Source organism: Solea senegalensis, unplaced genomic scaffold, assembly GCF_019176455.1.
Source record: "Solea senegalensis isolate Sse05_10M unplaced genomic scaffold, IFAPA_SoseM_1 scf7180000015183, whole genome shotgun sequence".
NCBI classification, from domain to species: domain Eukaryota; kingdom Metazoa; phylum Chordata; class Actinopteri; order Pleuronectiformes; family Soleidae; genus Solea; species Solea senegalensis.
In genome coordinates this window covers 15,163-39,067 of record NW_025321247.1, presented here as the reverse complement: position 1 = coordinate 39,067, position 23,905 = coordinate 15,163, and the positions used below count along the sequence as shown (strand labels likewise).

General features: G+C 40.8%; 1 protein-coding gene across 1 annotated transcript; it reads left to right on the top strand.

The window, feature by feature from the left end:
* Positions 1 to 761: 761 nt before the first annotated feature.
* LOC122762033 (aminopeptidase N-like) lies at positions 762 to 23,688 on the top strand. Its single transcript, XM_044017196.1, is given in 22 exon segments — positions 762 to 802; positions 804 to 1,078; positions 1,562 to 1,865; positions 2,743 to 2,885; positions 3,568 to 3,704; positions 5,103 to 5,229; positions 6,851 to 7,005; positions 7,372 to 7,485; positions 9,094 to 9,237; positions 10,848 to 10,913; positions 11,212 to 11,277; positions 11,385 to 11,563; positions 11,913 to 11,992; positions 12,721 to 12,848; positions 13,932 to 13,987; positions 14,585 to 14,732; positions 14,811 to 14,902; positions 15,075 to 15,182; positions 15,661 to 15,828; positions 16,405 to 16,545; positions 21,914 to 21,995; positions 22,560 to 23,688. Coding segments are annotated over 22 exon segments (2,895 nt in total). The 5' UTR covers positions 762 to 776; the 3' UTR covers positions 22,716 to 23,688.
* The last annotated feature ends 217 nt before the right edge of the window (positions 23,689 to 23,905 follow it).

The window sequence follows — 23,905 nt, the reverse complement described above, 5'->3', positions numbered from 1 at the left end:
AAATCATTTTTCTTTGTTTGTACAACAATAAATTTGAAAATTCATGGACAACAACAGCGATTTTATCCGTGATCCATATCCATCTTCAAATTTCAAGAAGCTCTTCAACTAAAATGATGTTTTAACAATAATAATAATAATAATGATCATAATATAATAATATAATAGTAATAGTAATAATAATGATAATAATACATACACACAGACACAGTCATAACTGATTTTCCTCTCTAACGTCTTTGTTTTTTACAGCGGCTTCGCCATAAAACGCTTGTAAAAAAGGTTCATTTCTGTTAAACTGTAACCACGGATAAATGACTCTGCAGATTCTGTAGCAAAAAACAAACAAGGCAAGCGTTCATTTTCTGCATGAATGTTTTTATTGAATTGAAAGTTTTAATTTTCCTACAGATTCTCGTTCATATTCAGCTCATGTTTCTCCAAGTTCCACAGAATTCTTATCAACTGGAGCTTATTCAGCAATTCACTTCAAAATGAACTTTAAATGAACTTCATTCGTTGAGCTGTTTCTTTTAAAGTTTGTCGGTTTGTGCGCGCGCGCGCGCAGCGCGCGCGCGATGCGCGCGTGCGCAGCGTGTGTGTGTGTGTGTGTGTGTGTGTGTGACCTTCTCTGGGTCAAGAGGGTGAAATGTGTCACCTGTTGCAGTTGAATGGGAGGGAAGATGCAAAAAAAGGTTCATATAAAAGGTCAAATCTCTGCTGACGATCTCTCAGTGTGTAACTGAGCACAGACAGACAGACAGACAGACAGCGTCATGGGAAAAGGTTTCTACATCAGTAAAGGGCGCAGGAGCTGTGGCCACCATCATTGCTCTGTCCGTTGTGTACTCACAGGAAAAGGCTAAGAACAACCCAACCTCACCGACAGACGCACCAGCGACAGACGCACCAGCGACAGACGCACCGACGACAGACACACCCACGGTCACGACTCCGGCTCCTTCCAACGAACCCTGGGACAAGTATCGACTCCCGAAGAGCCTGGTGCCCGAGCACTACAATGTCACACTGTGGCCACGACTGACGCCAGATGAAACAGGGCTCTACGTCTTCACTGGTAAGTCTACATTGTCTCTAAGCCTCTGATTTGGTTCCTTTTCCTCCACACTGGTTTGGTTTGACGAGAGAGAGAGAGAGAAAATCTATGAAGATAAAAGACATCATTCATCATAGGTTAGAATAGAAATGTGGATTATCAGGCAAAAGATAATAAAATCTCCGTCAGTCTAAGTCTATGATATCTACGTCACATGATCACGTCTTTATCTCCTAAAATCACTGATTTTCTCTATGGGCTTTGGTGTGGGAGAGTGAGTGGTTTACAAATTTCAGTTTCCTGTTGGAAAAATGTGTCTCACCGTGAGATAAAGACGTGCATGTGTTCTGAAGACATCGTAGACTTACACTGACATAGATTTGTATTAGATTTGACTTTTATGAAGTCGCTGAAATCAAACGTCACATAACCACACTTTAAAGCTCAGACCGGTTTTGTTGGTCACAGCAGTGACAGGTTGTGTTGTTTTCGTCATTGTGTCAGGTGACTCCTCTGTCCAGTTCAATTGTACCGAGGACACCGACCTGATCCTCATTCACTCCAACAAGCTGAACTATTTCAAACATGCTGGACATTTGGCTGTGCTCACGTCTGTCAGCCCTGGAGTGGAGGCTCCGGCCATCAGATCCTCCTGGCTCCAGCCTGAGACTCAGTACCTGGTCCTGCAGCTGCACAGTAAACTGCTGAAGAACCACAGGTACCAGCTGTGGACCAACTTCACAGGAGAGCTGGCCGATGATCTGGGAGGCTTCTACAGGAGTGAATACATGGAAGACGGACAGAAAAAGTAAACCCTGCATTTACACTTCTCTCCAGTTCTACTCATACGCCATCATTTCCCAGAAAGTTATATGTTCATGTTAGCTGATGTTAGCTGGTGATGTTAGCTGATGTTAGCTGATGAGGTTAGCTCATGTTAGCTGATATTAGCTGACAATATTAGCTGATGTTAGTTAGTGATGTTAGCTGATGATGTTAGCTCACGTTAGCTGATGAGTTTAGCTCATGTTAGCTGATATTAGCTAATGTTAGCTGGTGATGTTCGCTGATGATGTTAGCTGATGTTAGCTGAGGATGTTAGCTGATATTAGCTGATGATGTCAGCTCATGTTAGCTGATGATGTTAGCTGATCTTAGCTGATGTTAACTCATGTTAGCTGGTGATGTTCACTGATGATGTTAGCTCATGTTAGCTGGTGATGTTCACTGATGATGTCAGCTGTTAGCTGGTGGTGTTCACTGATGATGTTAGCTCATGTTAGCTGATGTTAACTCATGTTAGCTCATGTTACCTGGTGATGTTCACTGATGATGTTAGCTCATGTTAGCTGATGATGTTAGCTGGTGATGTTCACTGATGATGTCAGCTCATGTTAGCTGGTGATGTTCACTGATGATGTTAGCTTATGTTAGCTGGTGATGTTTGCTGATCATGTTAGCTCATGTTAGCTGGTGATGTTAGCTCACGTTAGCTGATATTAGATGATGATGTTAGCTGATGTTTTTACTTGTCACCGTTTACATCTTTATTTCTAAAACGGACATGCTTTTTGACATTTGACACGGTGAGGCTGAGAATCTTTGGTCTTCTGTGTTTGACGAAATGAAATCAATCCAAAGTCATGGGGACTCAAACGTTTGTCCATTTGTCCGTTTCCTTTCAGGGTCGTTGCTACAACTCAGATGCAGCCGACAGACGCCAGGAAGGCTTTCCCTTGTTTTGATGAACCGGCCATGAAAGCATTTTTCGACATCACTCTGATCCACGACCGAGGAACCGTGGCTCTGTCCAACGGCAGGGAGAAAGGTGACGACTGGTTTCTATGAAAATGTCTCGCAAATATTAACTGAATTTCCCAAATGGTTGTGACAGGATAATGAGTATTTGTTTGTTTCCTTCCACAGCTGTGGGTGTGACACCAATTTCACAAGTTGTATCTAAGTCACATGTTCACGTATTTATCTCACTGTGAGACAGACTTTTCCAACAGGAAAGTCAAGTTTGTAAAGCACGCACTCTCCCACACCAAAGTCACCAGCTAAAATCAGTGATTTTAGCTGGTGGGGACACAGGAGCTGCTGGTCTTCTGCCGCCTCGTGTGGTCCCTTTGTGTCAATAAAGTTAACTGAAGTGACAAAATCAGACATTTGAACTTAGTGATGGAGGCAGCAGTGGATCAACAACTGTGTGTGTGATGGTAAAATAACTGATTTTCTCTCCAGACTTTGGTGTGGGAGAGTGAGTGCTTGACTTTCCTGTTTGAAAATTCTAACAGTGAGATAAAGACGTGGACATGAAATGTAATGTGCTAATGTTCTACATGTTCTTAAAAAAATATTGTAGACTTAAACTGACGTAGAATTTCATCAGATTTCGCTCAAATCTGGTTTTGAGCCTGTGCTCCTCAGCAGCAGAGGGCGCTCAAAACACAGTCAGCTCTGACTGTTAGTACATCGTGGCGTGAACTTATTTTTTCCCTCTTCTACAGAATCCACCAATGTCACCAGAGACGGATGGGAAGTGCAGCAGACTGTTTTTGAGACAACGGAGAAAATGTCCACTTACCTGCTAGCGTTCATCGTCAGCGAGTTTGGCTACATTGGAAACATGACTGATAACGTTTTGGTAAATGTATATCTCTATATAAAAATTTGGTGCAACTCTAAGTGTGATAATGGTGCATTCCGTCTGTAGTCGGAACGTGGAATTTCCGATGGGAAGATTTCCAACCTTGGAAAGTGGGAGCGACCTCGTTAACTCTGACACACTAACACTGAAATGCTGCTGATTTACTGTGAAACTAATACAAATGGAATGAATCAAGAGCCTCAGTAGGTCAGGCTGGTTCTCGGCAGCAGGGGGCACTCACAGCACAGTCAGTGCTGACTGTGTGGCAGTCCAGAAACACCAACTCACTTGAAGCAACATCAACAACTAGAGCTGGAAATTCTGGCTCTTTGAAGAGAGGAGCCGGATCTTGAGGAGCCTGATCTCAAGGAGCCGGATCTTTTCTAAGAGCTGTTCAAAAGACTTGTTCTTATATTTCATTGATTTTTTAGAAGCCAAAAAGATTCCCACCAATATACAGTGCTCAGCGTAAATGAGTACACCCCCTTTGAAAAGTACCATTTTAAACAATATCTCAATGAACACAAAAACTTTTTTTTCAAAATGTTGAATATATATAAGTTTAATATAACATCTGTTAAACTTACAACATGAAAGCAAGGTCAGTAACATAACTTAGATTACACATTTTTCAGTTTTACTCAAAGAAGGGCGATGCAAAAATGAGTACACCACACTGAAAGTCTCTGGAGCAAGGCTACATTTTAGACTACAAATGTCCAATTTAACAATAATCAACCAGAGGTGAGTCTAATTACTCATCACACAGGTGTCCAGCAGACAGTTGACTATAAAAGGATGTAGAAAACCCTTTCCCATTTCATGTTGTTAGCAATGGCACCACATGGAAGAGAAATGTCTCAAGACCTGAGAAAGAAAATAATTTCTTTACACCGCAAAGGTGAAGGCTACAAGAAGATCCTAAAAATAGTAAAACTAAAAATGTTGTTCTCTAAGTTATATTATTAACCTTACTTTCATGTTATAAGTTAAACAGATGTTATATTAAACTTATATATATTCAACATTTTGAAAATTGTTTTTGTGTTCATTGAGATATTGTATAAAATTGTACTTTTCAAAGGGGGTGTACTCATTTACGCTGAGCACTGAGCACTATATACTTTATTGGTTGAAGTTATTCTGAGATTGAGTTTATTTTCTCGCAGTTCTCATTCATCTTTCCTTTGTTCAAATAGGCTCGACTCAGCCGTGAACACAGTCACAGCTCCATTACCAACCCACAACATGGCTCTTTTGTTTGGCAGTAAATCAGTCGCACGTGCATTGATGTTCTTTTTTATCTGTAGACTTTAACATTATGGTTAAATGAAGTGAAACTAAAGTTCCTGTTCATAAATGAGACTGTGAAATGTGATTTATTGGTCTGTTCAGATCCGAATCTTCGCCCGCAAGCCTGCTATCGATGCCGGACAAGGAGACTACGCACTCAACAAAACCGGAACCATCCTGAAGTTCTTCGAGCAATATTACAGCTCCGAATACCCTCTGCCAAAATCCGGTCAGTGTCATGCACTGACCACACTGACCCTTTCCACTGGACGCGGAACGGCCGCGGAACGGTAGCCGTTGCAAATCGCTTCCATTCTAATCAATGTGAGCATTCCCACCGGCCGCGCTGCGGCGCGGATCGATAGGAATCAGTTCTATTTTTTCCGTTGCCGCTGCTGAACCTCGTAAACTTCAACGAAGCAGATCGCACAAGACAGGAAGTCCGACACAGTATCAAAGTAAAACACTTCCGCCCCCCTTTCAAAATAAAACACAATACGTTTATTAACTAATTTATTAACTATGTTATTACATTGTCAATACTGCACAGACAATCAGGACATAATGAAACTACATAAAACGAGGCAACTAGAGAAACTGACTAGCAAACTTCCACATGGTAGAAGCACAATATCGAAAATAGATGGCCAGATCAACAGTTCGTCCACGTCGGAGAATGAAAGAAGCTGTGTTGTTGTTGTTTCCTTTATACACACGGTCTATCGCGGGATCTCGCGTCCGCTCGAGATTATCGCGCGATCTTCCGTGAATACCGCTGGCTCCCAAGGCTCCGCGCCGCTGCCGTAACGCGCCCGGTGGGGATTGACGTTTGGGAGAGGACGAAGCAGAACCGCGCCGCGGCCGTTCCGCGTCCAGTGGAAAGAAGAGCTGTAGCAGAGGAATTATCTAACAGCATGTAACAATAATCTGACTCCATTTACAAAACAAATAACTTTACTTTGAAATATCAGCGGGAATTAAAGTTGACCAATCATTGAAAATGTAAACCCTTTAAGAATTAAATCCTACTGTCAAGAAATCTGATATAAGTCTAGTTCAGGAATGGTTTATATTATTAAAACCACTCAGTGACCTTTTTAGCCCTGATGCCTGGGTTGTCAGTAATGTAACTCAACAGTTTACAGGACATGATACTCAATCTTTTCTATTCAACTATGAGCGTTAAATCTCACCATATAACTAGACCAAATTAAATATTCAATAACAAATTCTTAACTATTTCAAACAGAAGTCTCAGCAAGGCAATATTAGTAATGAAGGGTAAACATACTAGGTTTATAAGTCATGTGACACACAGCTGATGTGTGGGAGCTTCTGATAAGCAGACCAACTGTCCCAACCAGCACACAGACACTTCTCATCCACACATACATTGACACGTCTGAGGACTTTTTTGGCCACCATTCACACGACAACTGGTTCATTCATTTACAGATAATCACAGGGCAGAATATACATAGAGTGATGACATTTGGTCTGGGGAAAACCTCCTATTGTCTCCAGGGTGCAGTCTCACTGTCTTACAGACCTAAAAACACACAATAAAAGCACTGATGAAAGTGTAAATACACAAATAAACAATATTATCATACTGATACTGATGCTGGACGCATTAAGGATGAAAATTTATCTAAAGGTCTCGCAGATTCAAAGGGGTGTGGCCACGGTAACTATGGTAATTTAGGTGGATTTTGGTCCCTCCTAACTTGTAACTTTGCTTCACTAAACTTTCCACGAGCCAGAACACATCCACACATGTAAACTGAGTCAAGCACACAGCGCCTCCAGCTTTAATATTATTGATGTTATTGATCTTCCTCTGAATGCAGATCAAATCGCTCTGCCGGACTTTAACGCCGGAGCCATGGAGAACTGGGGTCTGATCACATATAGAGAGACGGCGCTGCTCTATGATGAAAAGTTCTCCTCCAACGGCAACAAGGAGAGAATTGCTACGATCATCGCTCATGAACTGGCTCACATGGTTCGGTTTTAACCAGATCTTTGTGTGAAGTGTCAAGAAAATGTTTGGTTTTACATCCAAAATACAAAATCTTCGGCTTTAAATGACGTTAAATCTTTCATTAAATAGCTGTTTCATAACTTATTTAAGTTTTTTTTGTTTTTTAAATAAGACAAACCAGTTTGTGTGATTTTTCAGCTTCTTAAATGTGAATATTTCCTGGTTTCTTTGCCCCATAAAATCAAAGAAATCATTGAAACTGAATCATTCACAGATTCATCCACATATGAAAGTAGTCGTTAGTTGCAGTCACATGTCCAGTCCAGCTTCTCACAGTATGAGTGTTTGGGTTTTTCTGACACTGTTCCTCTGTGCTCTTGTTTAAAGTGGTTTGGAAACCTGGTGACTCTTCGCTGGTGGAACGACTTGTGGCTGAATGAAGGTTTTGCGTCTTATGTGGAGTATCTGGGCGCACATGAAGCTGAGCCCGACTGGAATGTGGTAAGAATTTTAAAATAAAATACCAAACTAATAAATGTATCAGAATAAAATACTGTGTATTTTCAAAATACTAAAAATACTCAGGTTCAAAGAACTCTTCATTAGGTACTTTATTTACTTTCTTTCTCTACTATCTAACTATTGTCTACTAACTTGTTTACTAACTACTAACTTTTAGTTACTATCTGCTAACTATTATCTACTAACTTCTAACTACCAACTACTATTTACTAACTATGATGTACTCACTAGTAACTATTATCTATTCAATTCAATTTTATTTGTATAGTGCCAAATCATAACGTACATTATCTCAAGACACGTTATATCTAGTAACTACCATCAACTATCTACTAAATAAGCACTATTATTTACGAACTACTATCTACTAACTATCTACTGACTATTTACTATATACTAAGTAGTATCTACTAACTACTATTTACTATATAGTAAGTAGTATCTACTAACTACTATTTACTATATAGTAAGTAGTATCCGCTAACTACTATCTACTAACCACTAACTAGTATCTACTCACAACATCGACTAACTACTCTCTACTAACTAGTGTCTACTAACCACTAACTAGTATCTACTAACAACATCTACTAACTACTCTCTAGTATGTAATAACCACTAACTAATATCTACTAATCACTAACTGCTAACTAGTTTGCGAATAACCATTAACTACTAACCACTAACTAGTATCTACTAACTACTAACAACATCTACTAACTACTCTCTACTAACTAGTATCTTCTAACTACTAACAAGTATCTACAAACACTAACAACATCTACTAACTAGCACATTCTAACCACTAACTACTATATACTAACACTAACTAGTATCTTCTAACCACTAACTACTAACTAGTATCTACTAATGACTTACTACTAACAGCATCTACTAACTAGTGTCTACTACCAAACTAAATACCAAACTAATAAATGTATCAGAATAAAATACTGTGTATTTTCAAAATACTAAAAATACTCAGTTTCAAAGAACTCTTCCTGAGGTGACTGTATTTACTTTCTTTCTCTACTATCTAACTATTATCTATGAACTGTTGTTTACTAACTACTAAGTTTTAGCTACTATCTGTTAACTATTATCTACCAACTACTGTTATCTACTCACTACTAGTATATACTAACTTCTAACTACAAACTGATATTTACTAACTATGATGTACTCACTAGTAACTATTATCTACTATTATCTATTCCATTAAATTTTACGAACTAGTGTCTACTAACCACTAACTGCTAACTAGTATCTAATAACCACTAACTACTAATGACATCTACTAATTACTCTCTACTAACTAGTGTCTACTAACCACTAACTATTAACTAGTATCTACTAACCACTAACTAGTATCTACTAATGACTTACTACTAACAACATCTACTAACTTCTCTCTACTAATTAGTGTCTACTAACCGCTAACTGCTACCTAGTATCTACTAACCGCTAACTGCTACCTAGTATCTACTAACCACTAACTACTAACAGCATCTACTAACTACTCATTACTATGAAGGACTTCCTGATCCAGACTCTGCTGAGTGTGTTTCATCACTTCTCTCCGCACAGAAAGACCTGATTGTCCTCAACGACGTCCACAGAGTGTTCGCTGTGGACGCTCTGGCCTCGTCTCACCCTCTGTCCTCCAGAGAAGTAGACATCCAGAAACCAGCGCAGATTAGTGAGCTGTTTGATGCCATTTCATACAGCAAGGTGACGCCCACTTACTCATCATACAGATACAGTACTTCCAAAACAACATTATTCATAACTCATTACTGTCATCTAATCATTACTGTCGTCTAATATCGGTTTATTATGTCAGTATCAGTCGTCCCTGCTTTGTCTAACTCATTTCCAGTGCAATGCTACAACAAGCATTCAATGTGCGTCGCAAACTTTTTACAAACTTGGTTGGGTCATCGTTGTTTATCATTCGCATCAATTAACTAAAGTAAAAAATAAAAAACAAACAGTGTGACGTTGTCACTGAGCTTCACCATGTTCTTCTTCCTCTCTGTCCTCTGTCCTCTGGCCACGGAGAGTGAAAATATGTGTTCACCAATCCCAGGTAAATCGATTATCTTCAGAACATGTTCACGTCTTTATCTCACTGTGAGTCAGATTTTCCAACAGGAAAGTGAAGCTTGTAAAGCACTCATGCTCCCTGCGATAAGAACTTTATGGTCGTTATATGAGTGGGCATACAACACATATAAAAATAAACTGTCAGGAGATTAGAGACATTGTAAAGATAAAACAAGATTATAATAATTAAAGCCACAAAATGACAACAACAGCCAATAAAACATGCTCAGGTAATTGTGTTTATCTGTCACTTTTCTAGTCTTGACCACTTAAGCTGCTTCATACTAGATTCCGGCTGCTGCGCAGCTAACAGGCGGAACTTACTGTTGCACATTTGCCCTTTGGTCAGCAGGCAGCATCCGCAACTGGTTGCATTTCGGCCACAGGAATGTTACAGCTTTGTGGAGTGGTGTGCGAAACCGGTGTGCATGCAGGGGCGTCAGGTCTGCCCCTTTGCATCAAGCAGGCGCCAGATTTACTCTTCACCACATGTGAACACTGATGATTCACATCAATCAACATATAATTTACAACCTGCGAGAAACATGTTTTATTGAGCGGAAAAAATAGAGACTAACAGAGCCGGGATTTGAACCCACAACCTTCCAGTAGAAAGACAACGCACTCTACCACTGATCCACCATCACCTATACTAAATTGTTGACCTCTGACTCAGTGTGACCCCACCACCAAAGCCCACAGAGAAAATCAGTGATTTTAACATCACACACAGAAGTTGTTGAAGTTCTAATGTCTGATTTTGTCACTTCAGTGTTTAAATCCTTTGTTCAGATTGACCTCAGTGACACAAAGTGACCACACGAGGCAGCAGAGGAGCAGCAGCTCCTGTGTCCCCGCAGCTAAAATCGTTTTTTTTCTCCATGGACTTCGGTGTGGGAGAGTGAGTGGTTAGTGGTTAACTTGAGTTTCCTGTTGTAAAAGTCTGTCTCACAGTCACATGAAGACATGAACATTATTGTTATCAACTGAGTCTGTAGTTAAGTGGCTGAAATCAGCTTTTTCTTGCGCTCCCTGCTGGCAGCCATGAAAGTGAACCTTGGCAGATTCCTATCGGTAAAAAACCCTGAGCTATCCCTTTAATATCCTGCAGACTTCACCATAATTTGGCTCTTATGCAACAAACTCATTTACTTCTTATTTAAATGTAATGTTTTCATTTCTGTTGAATTGGCTTGATTGTATTTCATGATTAAACGAGTGTGTTTTGTCTTCAGGGAGCGTCTGTTCTAAGAATGTTGTCGGATTTCTTGACTGAAGACGTCTTTAAGGAGGGACTCAAGGTAAACTCATACAACTTTACTTTATCAAGTTTTTTTTCTTCTTCAGTTCCATAAATCGTATTTTTAATCATCAACCGCTGATGTTGTGATGATGTGAATTGATGGGGCTGCATCTTATTATAATAAATTGGGAATCAGAAAAACACATACGGTAAAACAGGCTGATGGAAAGACGTTCTCAGGTCAGGGTTGATGAGAATCTTTTAAAAAGTCCCTTTGACTCAGATCCTGGTTCAGCTGTGAGCAGAAAGAACTCATCTGAATAAAATAACATCTGTGTCCTCCTCCTGTCCTTCAGACCTACCTGAAGGAATTTGCTTTTGGGAACGCCGTCTACACCGACCTATGGAAGCACTTACAAACGGCATGTTCTCCACTGTCGACTCTTTACATCCATACATGAACATCTCGTCCATGGTCACTGCTTGTCCCGTTAACCTTCTCCCGGTGTTGCTTGGCTTTTATCCACAGGCTGTGGATGCAAATGCGTCTGCCGTTGGTCTGAAGGACAGTGTGGAGGACATCATGAACACCTGGGTGCTGCAGATGGGTTTTCCTGTGGTTACCATCAATACCACGACTGGTGCCTTGTCCCAGAAACACTTTCTGCTGGATCCAGATTCCATTGTCACAGCACTGTCACCCTATAAGTGCGTACACAGACTTCCCGCTTGACAGAAACATGAATAAGATCAGTCAGAGAGCTAAAGTCCTGTGTTTTACAGACCAGCAGCTGAAATGTCTTCATTCTGAAGAAGAACCTTCATATGAAAGTGATAGTTCAGGGTTTTCTGAAGTGGTGTTCGTGATGTTAAACAATGACAAGCACAACCATGACCTTTGGTCTCGTCCAGCCGTGACTTAATGCACATTTTCTGCTGTTGTTTTGTTTTCATGACTGGTGAACCCACATTTTTCTTCTCCATCAAAAGCAAAGAAAAGAACCAGCATAAACTGAGTGACCCCCTGAATGAACTGTGTACATTTTCTTTCTGACAGTTATGAATGGATCGTTCCGATCAGGTGGATGATGAATGGAGCCAAGCCACAGGAGCCGTACTGGCTGAGGAAGAAATCAGGTAACAAACATCAGTCTGAGGGAAAACGTGGCTGATTACGGGGACACAAGGCCGAGGCATGACAAGAAAGTACGTCTTTATCTCACTGTTAGACAGGAAACTGAAGTTTGTGAAGCACTCACTCTCCCACACCAAAGTGTAGAGAAGTGTAGAGAAAGCCAGTGATTTTAACATCACACACAGGAGTTGTTGATCCACTGCTGCCCCCATCACTAAGTTCAAATGTCTCATTTTGTCACTTCAGTGTTTAAATCCTTTGTTCAGATTGACCTCAGTGACACAAAGTGACCACGCGAGGCAGCAGAGGACCAGCAGCTCCTGTGTCCCCGCAGCTAAAATCACTGGTTTTCACTATGGGGTTTGGTGTGGGAGAGTGATTTGAGTTTCCTGTTGTAAAAGTCTGTCTGACCGTGAGATAAAGACATGTAGACATGTGACGTAGATGCAGATTTAAAGCGTGTATTTTGTGTGGTTAACACTTAAAGCTGCTCCACTCTGTTGAAACTCTGTCTTTCCTTGTGTCTCTGCTGGCAGCCATGTTTCCTGCTTTTGTCTGTGTCTCAGACAGCAGGGGGCGCTGACAGCATACTCAGCTATGACCATGTGTGTCAGGATCAGAACTACGCCCTTAAGCACTGACACTGACATTTGACTGAAGACGAAACAAAGTCACAGTTACCTGCTCGTGTGTTTGTCGGTAATAACTGCGAAACTCTTGTTGTCCGTAGCGACACACGATGCAATGAAAACATCGCAGTGGTTGTTGGCCAACCTGGACGTGGTGGGTTACTACAGGGTGAACTATGATGATGAAAACTGGAACAGACTCGTGGATGCTCTGAACACCGATCATAAGGTAAGACGTGAGACGAATCAATCACCTGGAGACGCAAAAATAACATCATGTATAAAGTTTTATATATAGATAGATCATGTATATATACATACGTATACATATATAGTCTATATATTCAATACAATATATATATATCCATATGTAAATGTAATATACATATGTATGTATACATATAGATAGAATATATGTATACATATATTCAATTCAATATATATATACATAAACATGTACAGTATATATGTACATATATTTATACATACATATATGTATATATATACATATATTTGTACATACATATATGTGTATATATGTATATACATATACATATATATACCCTCACTTTTGAATCCGCAAAAACCTTTGATGGTCTTGCTCATTTACATAGGGTGCAAATCACCAAAACGCCAAAATTAAAAATGGCACACATATATGTGTGTGTGTGTATATATATGTATATATACTTTATATATATATATTTACATATATATGTATATATATATATATATAAATGTATATATATACACATATATACATTTATATATATATATATACATTTATTGTATGAGAAATAAGCTTTTTCTTGCGCTCCCTGCTGGCAGCCTTGAGAGTGAACCTTGGCCGATTCCTGTCGGTAAAAAACCCTGAGCTATCCCTTTAATATCCTGCAGACTTCACCATAATTTGGCTCTTATGCTCTTATGTACATACATATATGTATATATATACATATATTTGTACATACATATATGCGTATATGTGTATATATGTATATACATATACATATATATACCCTCACTTTTGAATCCGCAAAACCTTTGATGTCTTATCCATTTACATAGGGTGCAAATCACCAAAACGCCAAAATTAAAAATGGCACACATGTGTGTATACATATATGTATATATATATATATACATATATATATACATATATATACAGTGTATATATATATACTTTACATATATATTTTTATATACATATATATATATATACATTTATATATATATAAATTTATTGTAAGAAAATAAAAGTTTTACTTAAACAGAATATTGATTGCAAATATTGATTATTGGCATATTTCAGGTTATTCCAGTGATCAACAGAGCTCAGCTGGTGGACGACACCTTCAACCTGGCCAGGTAAACCCTGCTAACACTGTTACACACACGAGAAAAGGATTTTATACGATACTCTGTTTTTGTTCTTTGTTAGCATAAGAAAAGTAAAAAAACAACAAAATACATGGTTATTTTGAACTTTACACTTACACTGAGAAAAAAACTCTTCTTAAAATACACACTCTAACATCTCCACATCTGATTCAGTTTAAAACTGAAAAAAGTTCCAAAATCTATTTACAATTCAAAAATCTACTTTTAATTCAAAAATGTACTTATAATTCAAAAATCTTTTATAATAATTAGATTAGATTTCTAATCCCTAATCCCACATGATTGGTCAGAGAGTGTCGTCACGTATGATCACATGATTGGTCAGAGAGTGTCTTCACGTGTGATCACATGATTGGTCAGAGAGTGTCGTCACGTGTGATCACATGATTGGTCAGAGAGTTTCGTCACATGTGATCACAGTGAAAAAGTGTTTGCAAAGATGAGTGTTGTGGATTGAGAGACAGCACCATCGTCATCACTTACACTGCTATTTCACATCAGTGACTGTAAAATGTACGTACTACAGCTTTACGATCTCTTAACCCTCTTCTTAAAAACCCAAAGAGCAAAGATCATCCCGACAGTTCTGGCGCTCAGAACCACCGAGTACCTGAACAAAGAGCGGGACTACATGCCATGGAGCTCCGCCATTGGAAACCTGGACTTCTTCTACCTGATGTTCGACCGCAGTGAGGTTTACGGCCCCATGCAGGTGAGATTCCTCTGATCCTCATGTAAAGGTTAAAGATCACGATGTGTTGATGCTGTTCTGTGTTTCTGTTCTTTACAGAAATACTTACAGAGAAAGGTCACAGATCTTTTTTATCACTACGGGAACTTGACTGACACTTGGAAAACAGTTCCTGACAAACACATGGACCAGTGAGTAAAGACTCTGAACGCCTTTCAAATGTAGTAGAGTAAGAGTTTACTGCTGTTGATTCTTTTTTACCAGCAAACTGGAAAAGTCACCATATGATGTTCCGTTCTCGCTGCTCCACAGCGCCCTCTAAAGTGCTGCACTAATACTGCGTGCTATTGTTTTTTCCTGCAGGTACAATCAGGTGAACGCCATCAGTCTGGCCTGCAGAACTGGACTGGACGAGTGTCAAACTCTGGTCAAGAATTGGTTTAAACAGTGGATGACGAGCAAGAAGAACACGTAAGTGTTTACGTCGTCTCCATGGAGAACCAGTGTGTGTGTTAAAATTAGTAAAAAACATTCTTTACATCACAAATGTACCAAAAACATACATTTTTACATAAAATTGCTTGAGAAAACCATTTTCCAATGGTTTAAAAAAGTTTCACGGTACAAAAACAACTTATGTTCACTAAGAAGATAACACAACATTCTAATGTTACAAAAATAGTTAACAAATACGGCAAAAATATTTTTTACATTAACAAAAAAAGTTTAAAAACATTGTTACAAAAACATACGTCACTTTAACAAAATGTTTCAAAAACAAAAAAGTTACTGCTTCAGAAAAAATCACCAGAAAAGGTTTTTATGTCACTTTACAAGTTCTCTGAAAAGATGACAAAATGTTTTAATGAAAGGTTTTTAAAAAGATGAAATCCAAAATGTGCCTCACTTTGTGACATGATGGCGACGTCCCGATCACGTGTCTCTTCAGGATCCACGCCAACCTGCGTTCCACTGTGTACTGCAACGCCATCGCAGCAGGGGGCGCTGAAGAGTGGCAGTTTGCCTGGGAGCAGTTTGAGAACGCCACGATCGCCAGCGAAGCAGAGAAACTGCGATCTGCGTTAGCCTGCACCAAACAACCGTGGCTGCTCAACAGGTCAGTCCATCCTCACCAGTGGTTCACAAAGTCTGGGTCACAAATGATTTTTTTTTGGGTCTCCAAACTAATTTTTTTCTTTTTAACATCAATTTAAGAAGGACGTTAAAAATGAAGTTTAAAACTGCAACATCTGTTACATTACATGTCATTTAGCACAAACTTTTATCCAAAGCGACTTACAAGGGAATTGAGTTACAACCTGCCAGAGTTGGAGTTGAACCAGTGACCATGATGTCTCTGCAGGGGTCTAAACCACTGAGCCACTCCACCCCCATTTTATTTCATAATGTTTTATTATGTTTTATAATGTAGCCACATTTACACACAGAGACACACACACACACACACACCTTTGTGTGGAAACATTTACACACACACCTTTATGTGTGTGTGGAAATGTAGCCACATTTACACACACACACACACACACACACCTTTATGTATGTGTGTGGAAATGTGGCTCTCCTACTCTCTCTCCTTCTCCCACTCCCTCTCTCTCTCCCACTCCCACCCTCTCCCTCCCTTTCTCTCCCGCCCTCCCTCTCATGACATGTGTTGTCCATCTCTCATCAGGTACCTGGAGTACACTCTGGATCCAGACCGGATCAGGAAGCAGGACGCCACGTCCACCATCGTCTACATAGCCAACAACGTGGTGGGTCAGCCTCTGGCGTGGGACTTTGTGCGAGATCGCTGGTCGTACATTTTCTCAGAGTGAGTTTTGACACTTCCTGACACTGTCCCATGTGGAACACCTTGGCCACAACATTACTAATGTGTAATTTTATATGTAAAAAAGTAAAACATTTAAATATCACAGTAAAACCACAGCAAAACATTTAAAAACCACAGTAAAACATTTAAATACCACAGTAAAACATTTAAAAACCACAGTAAAACATTTAAATACCACAGTAAAACATTTAAAAAACACAGTAAAACATTTAAAAAACACAGTAAAACTACAGCAAAACATTTAAAAACCACAGTAAAACATTTAAAAACCACATTTAAAAAACACAGTAAAACATTTAAAAAACAGTTTTCGTTTTTTAAAGACCATTTCAAAAGCTCAACAGTCTGAGAACATCTGACATGTCGGGGCAGGACGGGGCTGGGTCACCTCTGGTCTTTTTCTTTGTGACGTCACAGCAGACAGACAGGCAGAGAGGTGCCGGCACATTTAATGATTTGGAAACAAATAAGAATTTGAGAAGACGATCAGGGATTTGTCCACATAACTGCGCCCTAGTTTTATCAACAGTCAACTTCAGTGCCTGCTATTTAACTTTCATATATGAATGCATCTTATTCTTCTTAATTTTTTTGTGACAAATAAGATATATATTAAGTTGAGGCCGAGTCTGTGAAACTTCCTGCAGACAAAAACAAAATATGTGATCTAATGTCGCCCTCTAGTGGTCAACATTAGATGTGCCCAGCCATGGAAAAAGCAGGCCCAAGTGTGCAGAGGGACATTTGGAGTTATTTACAGCTTCTGAAAGTGTGATTATTAAGCTAACATGGAAATCCCTCCTCAAACTGCTTTAGTGAGAATTTTTGCAGAGACAGTATCATCACATTTATAAAGTAAAGTATATCATCATCATCATCATCCTCCGCTTATCCGGGGCCGGGTCGCGGGGGCAGCAGTTTCAGCAAGGGACCCCAAACTTCCTTTTCCCGAGCCGCATTGACCAGCTCCGACTGAGGGATCCCGAGGCGTTCCCAGGCCAGAGTGGAGATGTAATCTCTCCACCTTGTCCTAGGTCTACCCCGAGGTCTCCTCCCAGCTGGACGTGCCTGATATACCTCCCTCGGGAGGCGCCCAGGAGGCATCCTCACCAGATGCCCGAACCACCTCAACTGGCTCCTTTCAATGTGAAGGAGCAGCGGTTCTACTCCGAGCTCCCCCCGGATGACCGAGCTTCTCACCCTATCTCTAAGGGAAAAGCCAGCCACCCTCCTGAGGAATCCCATTTCGGCCGCTTGTACCCGCGATCTTGTTCTTTCGGTCATGACCCAACCTTCATGACCATAGGTGAGGATAGGAACGAAGACTGACCGGTAGATCGAGAGCCTTGCCTTCCGGCTCAGCTCCCTTTTCGTCACAACCGTGCGGTAAAGCGAATGCAGTACCGCACCAGCTGCTCCGATTCTCCGGCCCATCTCCGGCTCCCTCGTCCCCTCACTCGTGAACAAGACCCCGAGATACTTGAACTCCTTCACCTGGGGCAAGGAGTCATTCCCTACCCGGAGAAGGCAATCCACCGGTTTCCTGCTAAGAGCCATGGCCTCAGACTTCAGGGTGCTGATCCTCATCCCGACCGCTTCACACTCGGCCACAAACCGATCCGGTGAGCGCTGAAGTTCACAGGCCGACGAAGCCATGAGAACCACATCATCTGCAAAAAGCAGCGACGTGATCTCAAGCCCGCCAAACCACAACCCCTCTCCCCCACGACTACGCCTCGATATCCTGTCCATGAAAATCACAAACAGGATTGGTGATAAAGCGCAGCCCTGGCGAAGGCCAACACCCACAGGAAACAGGCCTGATTTAGTGCCGAGAACCCTGACACAGCTCATACTTTGGGCGTATAGGGATTGGATGGCCCTAAGTAGTGCCCCCCTCACCCCATACTCCCGCAGCACCTCCCACAGTATCTCCCTGGGAACCCGATCATACGCCTTCTCCAGGTCCACAAAACACATGTAGACCGGTTGGGCGTACTCCCAGGCCCCCTCCAGGATCCCTGCAAGAGTAAAGAGCTGGTCCGTTGTTCCACGACCAGGACGGAATCCGCATTGTTCCTCTTGAATCCGAGGTTCGACTACCGGTCGAACCCTCCTTTCCAGAACCTTGGAGTAAACCTTACCAGGGAGGCTGAGAAGTGTGATGCCCCGGTAATTGGCACACACTCTCAGGTCCCACTTTTTGAAAAGGGGGGCCACCACCCCAGTTTGCCACTCCTTCGGCACTGACCCCGACCTCCACGCAATGTTGAAGAGATGTGTCATCCAAGACAGCCCCTCCACACCCAGAGCCTTCAGCATTTCTGGGCGGATCTCATCAACCCCCGGGGCCTTGCCACTGCGGAGTTGTTTAACCACCTCAGTGACCTCCCTCAGGGAGATTGACGATGATCCCCCATCAGCCTCCCTCTCTGCCTCCATCACAGAGAGTGCAGATGTCGGATTCAGGAGTTCCTCAAAGTGTTCCTTCCACCGTCCGGTTACCTCCTCGGTCGAGGTCAACAGTGTCCCATCCTTACTGTACACCGCTTGGATGGTCCCCCGCTTTCCCCTCCTGAGGCCCCGAATGGTTTTCCAGAAACGCCTTGGTGCCGACCGATAATCCTTCTCCATGTCCTCTCCGAACTTCTCCCATACCCACTGCTTTGCGTCTGCCACAGCAGAGGCTGCCGCTCTTCGGGCCTGTCGGTACCTTGCAACTGTCTCAGGAGTCCTCCGGGATAACATATCCCGGAAACACTCCTTCTTCAGTCGGACAGCTTCCCTGACCACCGGTGTCCACCACGATGTTCGAGTGTTACCGCCCCTTGAGGCACCCAAAGCCCTGGAGCCACAGCTCTCCACTACAGCTTTCATAATAGAGTCTTTGAACACTGCCCACTCGGGTTCAATGTCCCCAGCCTCTACATTGATACCGGAAAAGCTCCGCCGGAGGTGAGAGTTGAAGGCCTCTCGGACAGGGGCATCCTCCAGACGTTCGCAGTTCATCCGCACTACACGTTTGGGTTTACCAGGTCTATCCAGAGTCCTCCCCCATCCTCTGACCCAACTCACCACCAGATGGTGATCAGTTGACAGCTCTGCCCCTCTCTTCACCCGAGTGTCCAGAACATGCGGCCTTAGATCAGATGAAACGATCACAAAATCGATCATCGACCTTCGGCCGAGGACACTCTGATACCAAGTACACTTATGAGCGTCCTTATGCTCGAACATGGTGTTTGTCCATGACTTGCACAGAAATCCAATAACAAACGACCACTCTGATTTAGATCAGGTAGGCCGTTCTTCCCAATCACGCCTCTCCAAGTTTCCCCATCGTCGCCCACGTGCGCATTGAAATCTCCCAGCAGAACTATGGAGTCCCCAGAAGGCAGGGTACTCCGAGCTGCTGTTCGGTGCATAAGCACAAACAGCAGTCAGGGCTTTCCCCTCCGCAACCCTAAGGCGCAGGGAGGCGACCCTCTCGTTCACCGGGGTAAACTCCAACACAGCGGCGCTCAGCCGGGGGCTTGTGAGTATCCCCACACCCGCCCGGCGCCTTACACCCTGGGCAACTCCAGAGAAGAACAACTTCCAACCCCTATCCAGGAGTGTGGTTCCAGAGCCAAGGCTGTGCGTGGAGGTAAGCCCCACCAGATCTAATTGGTAGCGCTCCATCTCCCGCACAAGCTCCGGCTCTTTCCCCCACAGCGAGGTGACGTTCCAAGTAAAGTATAGTTTTTTGTAAATGCTAAGTTTTAATTAGTGTTACTCTTTGTCATACGAGGCATCTGCAGTATTCAAACAGACCATAATAAGTGTCGTCTCTCACAGGACATGAAAAGTGTTGACGTCAGAGGTTGAGGACAGATTAATTTATGGCGTGAGTTCAAACTTCACTCGTTCACCATCATAATGTCATGGTGAAACAAAGGTTTTACAGTCCTTGTCGTTTGTTGTTATCACTCACACTGTCCGAGCTGACCTTTGACCCTGAGACCTGCACCATCAAATGTGGATTTTAGAAAAACCATATCCATTCAATATTGAAATATAAAACACAAACACCTGAATTTTAGATTTACACATAAATATTGATTATTAATGAATATTTTCTGGTTTCTTTGCTCCATATAACATTTTCTAACTTTCTATGAACCAAAGGACTCTGTCATTAATCAGCTTGACTGTTTTTCTTGATTTTTAAATGACAGCAACAGAATCAGAGAAACCTCATCAGCAGTATATATATAATAGTAAATATGACCCCACCTCTTATACTACTCTCATCATGTATCATCTGCATTTTCATCATCATTTCCAGGTTTGAGAAACATTTTTAGTAAACTAATGTCATGTTATGTTTTACCTTATGTCCAACAACAAATGTTTTAGTTAGTTTCAGTTGTAGTTAGTTTTAGGCTGTTTTAGTTCATTTTAGGTCGTTTTGGGCTGTTTTAGTTAGTTGTAGGTAGTTTTGGGCTGTTTTAGTTAGTTTTAGGTAATTTTAGTTTCAGTTAGTTTTAGACTGTTTTAGTTACTTTTTGACTGTTTAGTTAGTTTGAGTTAGTTTTAGGTAATTTTAGTTAGTTTTACTTCGTTTTAGGTAATTTTAGTTAGTTTTAGGTAGTTTCAGTTAGTTTCGGACTGTTTTAGTTAGTTCTAGACTGTTTAGTTAGTTTGAGTTAGTTTTAGGTAATTTTAGTTAGTTTTGCTTCGCTTTAGTTAGTTTTAGGTAATTCTAGTTAGTTTTACTTCGTTTTAGTTAATTTTAGTTAGTTTTAGGTAGTTTCAGTTAGTTTTAGACTGCTTTAGTTAGTTTTAGGTAGTTGTAGTTAGTTTTAGGTAGTTTAAGTTAGTTTTCGGTAGTTTTAGTTAGTTTCAGTTAGTCTTAGACTGTTTTAGTTAGTTTTAGGTAGTTTTGGGCTGTTTTAGTTTGTTTCAGTTATTATTAGGTCGTTTTAGGTAGTTTCAGTTACGTTCAGTCAGTTTTAGGTTGTTTTAGGTAGTTTTAGAACATGATTAACTCGGAGGTTAATGGGACGCAGCATGACATCCCCATTGGCATGAGCGATTTTTAAAATCAGGAAATTGTCGAGATGGTTGTTTGTGTGACCTCACTTGTTCACTTGTTTATGACATTGTTTATTTTCCAGGTGAACTGAGAAAAGTGAGAAAATTATTTAGAAACTTCTTTTAGTTTGCGTCAAAACATTCACGTCATGGATGTTGCACATTGTTTTGTTTCCTTCTCGTCTCTCAGAGGAACAATACATGGATGAAAGTGAGCTCTACGTTCAGTCTCCTCATGTATTCATCACTGTGTTCATGTTTTCACTCACAGATACGGCGGAGGATCCTTCTCCTTCTCCAACCTCATCAACGGAGTCACCAAACGCTTCTCCACCGAGTTTGAGCTCAAACAGGTCACATGACTTTATGAGTATTTACCAGCAAACACTTTATACATAAAAACCTGAAACAAGTAAAATATGTCAAAAATAGTATTACATGTTACAGAAAAGTTTATAGAAGACACCAGAGCTCTGTTTTAAAGGGATAGTTCAGGGTTTCTTACGCAGAGACAGAAACTCACTAGCTGAAAAACACTTGTGGTCAGTGTAAGTCTACGATATCTTACGTCACATGTTCACGTCGCTGTCGATCCACTGTTGCCTCCATCACTAAGTTCAAATGTCTTATTTTATGAATTTGGCTTTTAAATCTTATACTTAGATTGACCTCAGTGAAACAAAGTGACCACACGAGGCAGCAGAGGACCAGCAGCTCCTTTGGCCCGCAGCTAAAATCACTGATTTTCGCTCTGGACTTTGGTGTGGGAGAGTAAGTGGTTTACAAAAATCTATCTCACGGTGAGATAAAGATGTGGTCGTGTGACGTAAGATATTCTAATGTCTCAGGCTGATTCTCACACCTGTTCCTCACCAGCACGTTTTCACAGCTTTGTTTCTTTTCTTTTGTCGTGACAGCTGAAGCAGTTTAAGGAGGAAAACTCAGATGTGGGTTTTGGCTCCGGGACGCTGGCAGTGGATCAGTCCATCGAGCGAACCATCGCCAACATGAAATGGATCGCAGATAACAAACAGAGCGTTCTGGAGTGGTTCCATAGTGCTGTCAATAGATAGAAAATTGAGAAATTAATTAATTATGATCTGTAATTAATTGATCTTATTAACCTCTTTTTTTAATCTTACCCTAAAAATACTGACAAAAGCCCTTAACTTGATGTCTTTTCTTTTAAATCCATTATTACATTATTGTGGCAGATCAAATGATTGATATATAACAAAAAGTGGCTTTATAAAGTAATTTATTGTTTTAACAAACTTGGCTAACAAACTTGGCTCGCTAAATTGTTAACGTCTTCGCTGCTAACATTAGCTGTGGCTGCACTTGCGACTGTGTACTTTGCATTGACGTAGTAAGCTAAACTTAAGCTAACTTCTTCTATCACTTTACCTTTATTAATGGTTTTTGAAATGTAAATGTCGCATTCATTGGGAGGAGAACTCTCACATGGTCCTCCATGTTCGTGGCTCCTCACCCTGCCCGCCAAACACAATGACAGCACATGTCCATTGTTTTCAAACCCCAACAACTCAAACACAAGAAGCCCAACACATAAAAACAGATTTTATAAAAAAGCAACTCGCTGAGATTAATGCGATTAAAAAACATAACACCCTTAATATGACTGTAATTAATTAGTCGCAATTAACGCGATAATTTGACACCCCTAATAAAACCAAAGATTAACGGCCAAAGAAGCTGCGTACTTGCCCTTTATTTATATCATGTGTTTTTTCATGTGTGAGGATTTGAAGATGTCTGTTTTTTACTCCTTTAAATCACTTTAAAAACGAATCCACTTTATCACTGACATCGTCCTGATGACAATCTTCTGTGTTATTAGTTTTAATCGAAATCTTCTCTGTCTTTTCATTTATAATCATAATTCAGTTATTATTTTTATATCATTTATTCAATTTACTACATTTTTATACTTTTCTCTGTAAATGAGGTTTTTCTGTGAATTCAAAAGTGGAGGTTTCACATGTCTCTTATTATGTCACAATAAAAAACGATTTGTGATGTAAATGTGCTTATTCAGGACATTATTTTAGAAAATGAAACACGTCGTGCTCAGAAGGGCTCAAACTTACAACTCTGCAAATGAAACAAGTTTGTGCAATGCTAAAATATGCCAACATGTAAAGGTGTCAGTTACACACAGAAAAGTGTACGTGCTGAGATGCACAAACAAGCACATGTGATGGAGGTGGCACAGCAATCCATCACTGAACTCCTCAAATGA